At 39.7% G+C, this 9,954-nt stretch overlaps 1 protein-coding gene across 1 annotated transcript; it reads right to left on the bottom strand.

Annotated features, from left to right (window-relative positions):
* Positions 1-350: 350 nt before the first annotated feature.
* On the bottom strand, positions 351-8,394 carry LOC119736929 (transmembrane protein 87A-like). Its single transcript, XM_038210970.1, has 6 exons — positions 8,273-8,394; positions 6,517-6,582; positions 4,845-5,012; positions 3,405-3,585; positions 2,426-2,546; positions 351-511 (listed from the first exon to the last, which is right to left on the bottom strand). The coding sequence occupies exons 1-6, from the start codon at positions 8,294-8,296 to the stop codon at positions 457-459; spliced, it is 615 nt and encodes a 204-aa protein (XP_038066898.1). The 5' UTR covers positions 8,297-8,394; the 3' UTR covers positions 351-456.
* Positions 8,395-9,954: the final 1,560 nt, after the last annotated feature.

The following is a 9,954-nucleotide window of genomic DNA, read 5'->3' as shown; positions in this document are numbered from 1 at the left end:
ACATACAACTTAAAACTTTATTAATAGAAAAAAAAATCAGATTTGTTAAAGAAGTTGTATAATGCTCGAAGACATTTCCGTCATTTTTCGGGTATATGTAGCCTAAGGTGTGATGAAATAAAAACGACTATTGTGTCTGTCATGAAATGAGTACAAAAGGTACTTTTGAGAGCTGTTTTTCAGGTCCTGTTCCGACCTGAACGTGCAATTTGTGTAAAAGTTGTCGTTGGGGGCAGCAAACAAAACATAGTAAATCGTGACGTAATAAACGGGACTCGTTTATACCACGCTGCATCGGGAGTCCTGTTTATTACGTCACGATTTACTATGTTTTGTTTGCTGCCCCCAACGACGACTTTTACACAAATTGCACGTTCGGGTCGAAACAGGACCTGAAAAACAGAATCTTTCATAATTTAATCTGACAAGAAAGACCTTTCTCCATTTTCTACCCAGCTAGAGGGATAAGGAGTAGCCAAGATCATCGTCCTCACCTTTATCTACCAAGACACTGGAATTAATGAAAGAAAAGCATTCTGCTTGGTCACTGACAATCACTGACTATTCGTAAGATGGAATCTGTGTGGGGGTGATATTAATTCAATATGGGTTTTTACCCAGCACTTACGCATTTTATACACTGTATACTCAGTGTCTATCCTTATGAAAATGTGTAAGTTTGGTTGCGGTACCCGCTGCAATATCAAATTCGAACCAGCCAGCCGAGACTGGCAAGGTCGGTGGTCAAGTGGTCAGACATCTGCACTAGTAAGCAGGAGGTCGTGGGTTCGAGTCCCACCCGAGTGGTTTGTGAATTTCATTTCTCACAAGCCGTCAGACAACACCGAGTATATACAGTGTTTATAAAATATGTGAATATAAACCTATTTTGAAAACTACACGTGTGTTTGTAGGTATTAACACAGAGCTGATCTGATACACCGTGCCCTCTGGAGACACGCACACAATAGGGAACAAAAGATTGTACACATCTCCACAGGGCAATTTCTATAGATGAATACGTCTCCACAAGGTTTTCACGAAATAGATATATGGATTTTACTCGAAAACTAGGAATTTCCAAGGTGGGTTGATCCGTTGCAAATGGAAGAGTTTTAGAAAAGGAATATTAAGTCCGAATTTCAGCCAAGGAAATTGATTCTGGTTAAAATAAGAGCATTTTGAAACTACACTTTCAAACTCGAAAACTTTACTACACGAGAACAAAGAAATGTCTCCACAAGGATACAAATTTCAGTATGTGTGTGGTTCCGTAGATACTGGACTGTGTAAAACTGCAAATCTAATTGGTACGTGATGACATTATCCTAGGGCTTCGAAAAAATGCATCTTTAATGCGATGTCACATGACACATGATGACGTCATTGTGACGGTACTTCAATTTTCAACTATAGCTCGTCCCAGTACACAATTGAACTGGTAGTTTTGGAGATATATGGCTTTGAATTATGCACCTTCAATGCTTTTTAAGACGTCTTGATGACATCCAACATTTTTCCAAAATTTTGTGTGAATTTCTAGGACCTTTCAAACCTATTACAAAAAGAATAATAAAATAAGGAATGTTTTTGTTTGCAAGATTTTATTGATCAAAGCTTATAAAAAAAATTCATAAAATTTAAACGATGACATCATCATTGTGATGTCACTTAAATTTCATTTATTATTATAACATGTCCCTGTCTATGTACATACCAAGTTTCAATCCAATCTGATTTGTACTTACGAAGATGTAGGCTTTGAATAATGCAACATTAACGTTTGGTTCTGGTTCCAACCTTGTGCTTCTTCCTCATAAAAACAAGTTTTATGATTTTAGCCTCGACTTCTTTTTTTTTCTCATGATACGTTTAAAGGAAATATACAACATTTTGCTTTTGCTGCAATTTTTCTGAAATAAATGGATTTGGAGGATTAGTATGCTATAGAAAATATTGTTAAACTGTCTTGTATCATTTTGGGTTCGGAGATGCTGGAAAATCTAAGAAAACCAACCATGTTCTTGTGTTCTGGTTCCCTGACCCACTTAAAATTATAGACTTTAGGGGATTGTCAGGTCAGAGAATCAGTCTGGCAGGCTTGTACCCCTTCGCAGATGTGTAATCAATTGCAAAGAAAATGTGGAATTACTAAATATGAAAAAATAGGAGCATTTAAAAAAAAAAGAAGCCGGTTTTCTCCAACGATGGTCGGCTGACCAGCGTTGGAAAAATACAGCAGAAAATGTCAGCACACCAGGATCCACAATTTTACAGGATGCTTTAGACTGTCTTTCACTAACAATCCAGTAAGATATTTCGTTATAATTTAATCATCTTGTTTTTTGATGTTTGCAAATGTTGTATTCTCCCTCTAACTATGTCCTACGTAAATAAATAAATGAACTTCTCAAATGGGACTTACGTGTCAGCAAGTTTGGCATACAGAGTCGTTTCCTCGTCCTCAGCGTTATCTCTGTAATCCTTGTCAATCATCTGGCTCTCCTGATTGCCGTTATCACCCACGTTGCGCATTTTCATCCCCTCTGTGGACAGGTAGCAAAATTTGTCAAAAGATGATCGGTTGAAGTTATCGAATTCAAGATACTTGAGGAGGAAAACTTCCTGTCTCTCATTTGACATAAGTGTACAATTGACATATAGTCAGGCAGATTGGTGCACAATATGATGGAATTGTAATTAAAGAGGTTGTGGAATGCTCGAGGACATTTCCGTCATTCTTCGGGTATATGTAGCCTAAGGTGTGATGAAATAAAAACGACTATTGTTTCTGTCATAAAATGAGTACAAAATGTACTTTTGAGAGCTGTTTTTCAAGTCCTGTCATGCCTGTTTCGACCCGAACGTGCAATTTGTGTAAAAGTCGTCGTTGCGGGCAGCAAACAAAACACAGTAAATCGTGACGTAATAAACAGGACTCCCGATGCAGAGTAGCATAAACGAGTCCTGTTTATTACGTCACGATTTACTGTGTTTTGTTTGCTGCCCGCAACGACGACTTTTACACAAATTGCACGTTCGGGTCGAAACAGGACCTGAAAAATAGCTCTCAAAAGTACCCTTTGTACTCATTTCATGACAGAAACAATAGTCGTTTTTATTTCATCACACCTTAGGCTACATATACCCAAAAAATGACGGAAATGTTTTCGAGCATTCCACAACCTCTTTAAAGTTCAGGCACAAAAAGGGGATACAGTTGCCCAAGCCAGATATTCATTTTTCTTCCAGGTCGGTTCAGTTTCGTTTCGGTTCGGGTCGGGTTTGGCTTGATTTTTGTCGGGTCGGGTCGGTCAGATTAGGGGAGTTCCATTCGGTCGGTTCAGACTCGGTTTATATCTATATTGTTTCGGGTCGGTTTGGCCTGGTCAACCACATCTTACCAAAGGCTTCATTGAGCATGGGCTGTTTGCTTTGGTCCTCCTCCCTGGTTCGGTTGGTCACGAAGGAGAGAACATGGTGCTGATTGAAAGCAGTTGGGCGGAACAGAACGGCAATGAATGTCAGCAAAAGAAAAAATTCAATTTCCCAGAAGGAGACATTCAGCCACAGGGTTTGCCACGCCTACAAAGATCAAGAGGGCACAGATTGTTATATTTAATAATGGGCTAAAGATGGGTTATTATCAACCTCGTCCCCAGGGTGTCGAGCAGTACGCGCCCACCACTACCTGCTCTCTCACCCTGGTATTGGATCATTTGCATGTGCAAGATTTTTGCACACGTATGCAAATGAGGAACAGTCTGGTGCCTGGATATGCGTTACACATTAGCGTTTGTTTTTGTATGCGGTGTCTGGGGTAAAAACAGAGTCAATTCGTAGCAGCGCGAGCACGGCGTGAGTTACACGATAAAAATCCATTACTAGCCAATTGCGGTATCCAATCAGGATACAGGAAGAAAGTTTCCTATCCAGGGTTTACTATCGGAAACGCGGTTGGAAATAAAGTAAGCACTGGGGACGAGGTTGGGGTTATTATTTATTGTTAACACCTGATCATAATCTACATGTCTGGAAAGTTTTATAAAATTCGGCGGACCAGATCGCCAATCTCGAAAACTAAAGCGTTTTCGGCCTCTCGTCCCACGGACTAAAATACTTCGAACAGTGAAACATTTTACTGTAAGCCTACTGTGCAATTATACATCATTTGTGCAATGTCTTTAATATTTTGACATATTTATGATGCTGAAAGGGTTTAAAACAGGAGTAAAAAAGGATGAAATACCTGTTCAGGTGGACAATAAAAGGTATTTCCATCAAATTAATTTGTACTCTTGTCATTTTATGTGCTGTGTTGTTTGTAACAGCAAGGATTAGGACATGCACGAAACAGTTACAGTGAAAATCCCTTACTGTGGTATTTTGTGTGTGTACAGAATGAAAAATAATTACTTTTACATAATTAACATTTTCTCAGCAAAAGTGTTATATTCATGATTGTTTCAGTATTTTATAAGAAAAGCTCTTAGATTCAATCTGATACCGAAAACATAAAAATGCACTTATCTGTTGTTTTTTTTAAAAGGCAAATGTTTTAGAGTTGATTTATTTTGGGGTCACCCTGTTTATGTCTATGAAAGTTGTTTGTCCAATGTCAGCGAGGATCCCATCAAGTGGCTGTTTCACACTTGGTGTGAACGTGAACGTGAATACAAATTCGTGATGTCAATGCAGGTATTCACGCTTCTGATTTGCAAAACTTGAACACAAGTCAACACAGGCAAATTTTTGCAGCGAACGTTTCTCCGACGTCAACTTTGCTTTGCATTTGCATCCGCGTCAACTTAAACTTAAAATGGGAGCTGAGCATTTGTAATCACCTTGTCGCAGTCAGTCCCACGATGAACGGCCATTAACCACGTGCCAAATATCAAACTGGCAACAATACAGACCACGAGACCGACGGTGAAGAGTTGGTACAGAGAGAGTTTGACCGTGTTGCCACTCTCACGTAGTTTCTTTGTGGTCCGACGTAGACTTCTGAAAATGTGCAGGCTTTGTTAAGAAAAAAAAACAACACTTTATCACAGCTCAAAGTGAGTATTAATTGTGTCATCAAAATCTTTTAAAATTTCTGATTCAAAGTTGTATCCTCTCTCAGTGATCCTGTTTGCCGTTTTGCAGGTTTGCTGCACTACTAATGTTGCTAGCATCCAGTGTTGTAGGACTTGAGTCCAGGAGTCGGATTCGAGTAACATTTTTCGTGACTCGGACTCGACTCGAGTCACATTGGAAAATGACTCGGACTCAGACTCGACCAACATCAAATGTCCACCCTCAAACCATGTTATATTCGTATACTAGTCCTCTTTGTACTTGACTGGCTGACTCCATTGACCCACTGCCTGACTACATGTAGCCTGGTTGTTGGCTGGTGAAGAAAGCCTGACGCGGATTTCTTTTCCATACCTGTGGGTGGAATGCTCCAAAGTCACAAATAATTCAATAGTTTCAATTGGGCCAGTATTCTTATTCATAAAACAGAACCATATATCAAGAGTATTGTTGTTATTTAGCCAACAATGTAGCATTTTAAAGTACGGACGTCGTTGAGCTACCACACAGTAGCCTTGTAAATAGCGTGATGAGCTATGGATACAAAGATCCCTGGCTCGAATCCACATCGGCGCTGCTGATTTTCATCGACTATTATTCTGCTGTGAATTTATCATTGAGATTTATTTATTGTTGAGTTTTATTTTAAAGCTATAGTCCATCATTTGCAGCCATCCGAGAAGTAACTGGCGTAATTATTGTTGAAAAACAAACTTGGTTGAAAGATAGTAAGGGGACTAAACTCCCTGTGAAATTATTCTTTCTGGGAAGCTGTCATTTTGAAGTAATCAACAAAAGAAGGCATTTCCAACGGTGATTCTTAAGAAGCACCGTAGGAAAATTTAAATTAGTAGTTCGTTTTGTTATTCAGCGCAGCGCGCACAAGGTTTGGAACGACGCACACGCACGCGCGGTTGCTATAATTCGTCAGATCAGTGCGCTACGTCGTGTATAGCTGCAATTCAAAACAATTCAAAACATGATTCAGTAACTTTTGATTTGAAATTGAGATCTTAGAATGCTGTTTTTCTCGGAATATACAGCTGAAGCTTAGCTGAAACTTCATCAGGTTAGTTGCTCAGTATCCTTCATTAGATTTTGAACTCTTTTGTTGCTTCAAACGAACAAAATGCACAAATTACAAATGATGGACTATAGCTTTAAGGGAAAAGAGAATGAGAACCTATAAGTATCTTGCAACGATTCAAAGGAAAACTGATTTATGCATGACATTTGAGGAAGTCAACTACGGAAGAAAAAAAAATCACGAGCCGGGCAGTGACCCTGTAATAGGTTAAATCCTTACGAGATGTGTACAAAAAGATGTATGACAAAAACAAAACGAATTTCCAGCGAGTAGCCATTATGGATCAACTGAATAGAATTGTGTGTGCACACTCTGGGATTAGCTACATGCATAGGTTTGTTAAAGGATATATAAAAGCAGATGACTGCATCTAGCACAGATATCAGGAGAACTGCAATCATTTCGTACTGCTTATTCTGCAAATAGAAATATAAGAGGCAAATATCTAGGTTTAACAAATACAGAAAAATAATACAGGGTTCGCCCTCAACTTTTTGAAACAGACTCATGGGCCTTTAGCCCGCATGTGTTTTAATTCGTTCAATAGAAGTTTTACATTTTTGCACAAGAAAGCAACACCAATGTGCATTGTGCATAAACGCATAACGTGGATCCTAAGGCAATCTTTAATTTATACGCTAGCAACATCGGCACAGGATTCCGCAGTGCCACGGCATGAAACAAGCCGACTGCGCGTCAGTATCAGATTTATTTTTTTTCTACGACTGGCTTTTCTAAAAAAAAAAACCGCGGAAATTTCAACAATTTTTATTAGCCAGCTGAACAACTTAGGGAATGGTTTGGACTAATCTGCCACTGTTTTTACTCGCATTTGGCAGGCGGACTACCGCTAAGGTCGAACCCTGACATGTAAATGCATATAAAAACAACCAATAGATTGACATTTGTGACATTTAGTACATGTACAGAGCATATTGTCTGTTGCGAAAGTTTAATGGTACCAGTGAAATCTGATTTTTGACCATTACCACTGCATGATATCGAATCTGACTCTAATTAGGAGCGAATTTCATGGGTAACTTGTCACCAGAGAAGTTACGATGTCTAGAACGGTGCATTTCTCAGACCTACCAAGTGTCACGCATCTGGCATGTGATACACGCGCTATGAGTCAATTCACGCGCTCACATGTCGGACAATCGTAATCACACACCTCACGCTAAATTGTTCTAAATATATATATATTTGGGGGTTGTTTTCGTGTTTGGGTTAAGCGTTTTGGCAACTTCGGTTCTGCTCAAAGATCGCATAGCGCCGCGCAGCGTGGTTCTGCATGAATGACAGTGGTGGTTCAATAAAACATGTTTCTGGTTATGGTCGCAAAAGTCTTGTCAAGGTATCCATTTCTTATTAAAATCAAATTGCGGAAAAAAGTTTTAAATGAACTAAAGAAGTAGGTTTATTCACTTAAGTGGACGTCGTAACCACAGTGTAACATTAAACTGGTGTGCTGTGATGTTTATAAGAGTAAACAAAAATAGCATTTTTATAAACATTTGGCAATAGAAACATCTAAATTAATTGTTCTTTTCAAGTAATCTTTTAGATATTATCAAGATGCCTGCAGTTTATGAAAAAAATTAGATCAAGTTTAATGTTAGTTACGGCGTCCACTTAACGTTAGTTATGGCGTCTACGTTAGTTCAATGTCCACTTATTAGTGAATAACCTACTCCTCCTCGGGAAGTTTTTTTTCCGCAATTTGATTTTAATCAGAAATGGATACCTTGACAAGACTAAAAGAAGCCCACAATTGCCTTGTTTGATAAGAGAAAACTAACAACATGCAGCTTTCATCTTGCTTCAGATCTCTAACGAACCACTGATTGCCAGTATTGTGTCCTTAAACATAATTGACTATACAAACACGCCAATTCAATTTTACATATACCAGGCACGAGCCTTAGTGAATGCACTGGCAAGAAATTACCAGTTGGGTTGCCAATCAGGATGTACGTGCGCCTGTTGAAAATTGACTATGGGCCAATTAAAATATTATCAACATCATATATATGCATTTTTTTTTCTCCAATTGAGGTAGCTGACTAGCCAATGTTTGATGAAATTAGAGCTAATAGTCCTTACATAATCTTCTTGGAGTCCAATCATAGATAATACCACGCCCAGGCAAAAGTTTGCAATCCCAAGTCCCAAAACCAGGCGAATATCTTTGCCAAGGTTGGGTCTGTTGCAAACAAAAGGGGAAAACAAATCAAAGAAATGAAAATACAAAAATCAGAAAATTGAAAGCATAACAATTTGAGATTTAAATGTTTTTTTAACCACTTTTCGCGATATTGACAGGTGCGGATCCGGGGGGTGGTTTGGGGGACAATGTACTATACAAAGGTAAAGCCCTCTGAAACTACATGTATCGTCTCCCCTACCCGTGCTGAAATCAACAAGTGTCCATCGTATGCATAACCCAGTCCCAATGCATACATTGAACCGTTCACTCAATCACAGGTGTGTACACAGGGCGGCTGTAGATTTGGGATTTTCTACCCGGGTTGAGCCACCCAAACCTAGTCTGGACCAAGATTGCATTATACCTGTTTACCGTAATTTCCTGCGGATAAGACGCGTCTTATCTGACTTTCTAGACCACAAAAACATCGCTGCGCCTTATCTACAGGTGCGCCTTATCTGGTGTCGCTTGAGTTCAAAGTGACGGTCTTTGTGTGAAGAATTCTTTCAATGCCGCAATCAATAATGCGGTCAACCAAGGCTCAACTCTCCAGACATTGTGACCATATTTTCATTCCAACAATGCCGCGATGTGTTGATCCACCATGATCGTGCTTTCATTCCAACAATGCCGCAATGCGTTGATCCCCCTTAGTGATCGTGCTTTCGTTCCAACAATGCCGTCATACAAACGTTTTTCTTTGTGGCCGTTTTTTCATTCCGAAAATGCTGCAATCAGAATTACTTAAACGTTTGGAAATCGCATTCACTCAAGTTCTATTGTGTGAACGTTGAGGGTGTTTATTGTACAGGATATCTTCGAAGTCTGCAAGCCTGAAGATCAAGATGAAAACAGTGCGAGTCGGTAAAAGCGGCTCAGGAAAGTGTACTTCCGGCCCGAGCGCCATGTTATGCATACAGAGACCGCACGAACCTCAGTGCACGTGTGGCCGAACATTTTGTAGAAACACGCTGCGGTGTATCATCAAGTCCGAGCGGTAAAATCTCGTTAAAATATATATTTCAACGGACAAATACATACACAGAGAAGAGAGATCACGTTCTGAGAATTAATTTGCGGAAATTCTCTTTCTCCACCGATGTATGTTATTTTCTACGATCCAAATTCGTCCTGATACGCTACTGTAGTCATGCACGGAACATCATGGTCCGGTACCGTACGTAGGCCGTAGTCACTGGTTCCTGGCCCACATCATAGCTTCGATTCTGTATAGTAAGCATGCGATGGGAACCAACGAATACTGATGGCACTGCTGCCGCACGGAACATCGTACAGCGGCATGCCTTTGACGACGTGCATCACAAATGCGTCAGAATTACAGGCCTTTTCGTCAAGATTTAGCGTGTCAAGATGAAATAATATCGTGTAAACGATTATGTTGTGCATGCAAATGGCGTGTGTAATATTACTGTGCGTATCGGCGGCTGAAAATGTGATCGGCAATTTGTTTTCTGTGTACGGTGAGTAATTATACTGACACTGTGACAGCTCGGTTACTTCTCCCACGCGGTCTGGGTAAATTTTCCCGTGTCGAAAGTCCAAGTGCGGACAGTGGTCA

Source organism: Patiria miniata, unplaced genomic scaffold (assembly GCF_015706575.1).
Source record: "Patiria miniata isolate m_02_andy unplaced genomic scaffold, ASM1570657v1 HiC_scaffold_10, whole genome shotgun sequence".
NCBI lineage: Eukaryota > Metazoa > Echinodermata > Asteroidea > Valvatida > Asterinidae > Patiria > Patiria miniata.
The sequence above is the reverse complement of the archived record's forward strand: the minus strand, read 5'-3'. Positions and strand labels throughout refer to the sequence as shown.

Coding starts and splice junctions, on each gene's coding strand:
- LOC119736929 (XM_038210970.1), bottom strand. CDS start 8,296: ATGATTGGACTCCAAGAAGATTAT. Junction 3,586..4,844: donor GTGGGACTGACTGCGACAAG/GTGATTACAAAT, acceptor TGATCTTTGTAG/GCGTGGCAAACCCTGTGGCT. Junction 512..2,425: donor TATGCCAAACTTGCTGACAC/GTAAGTCCCATT, acceptor CATTAATTCCAG/TGTCTTGGTAGATAAAGGTG.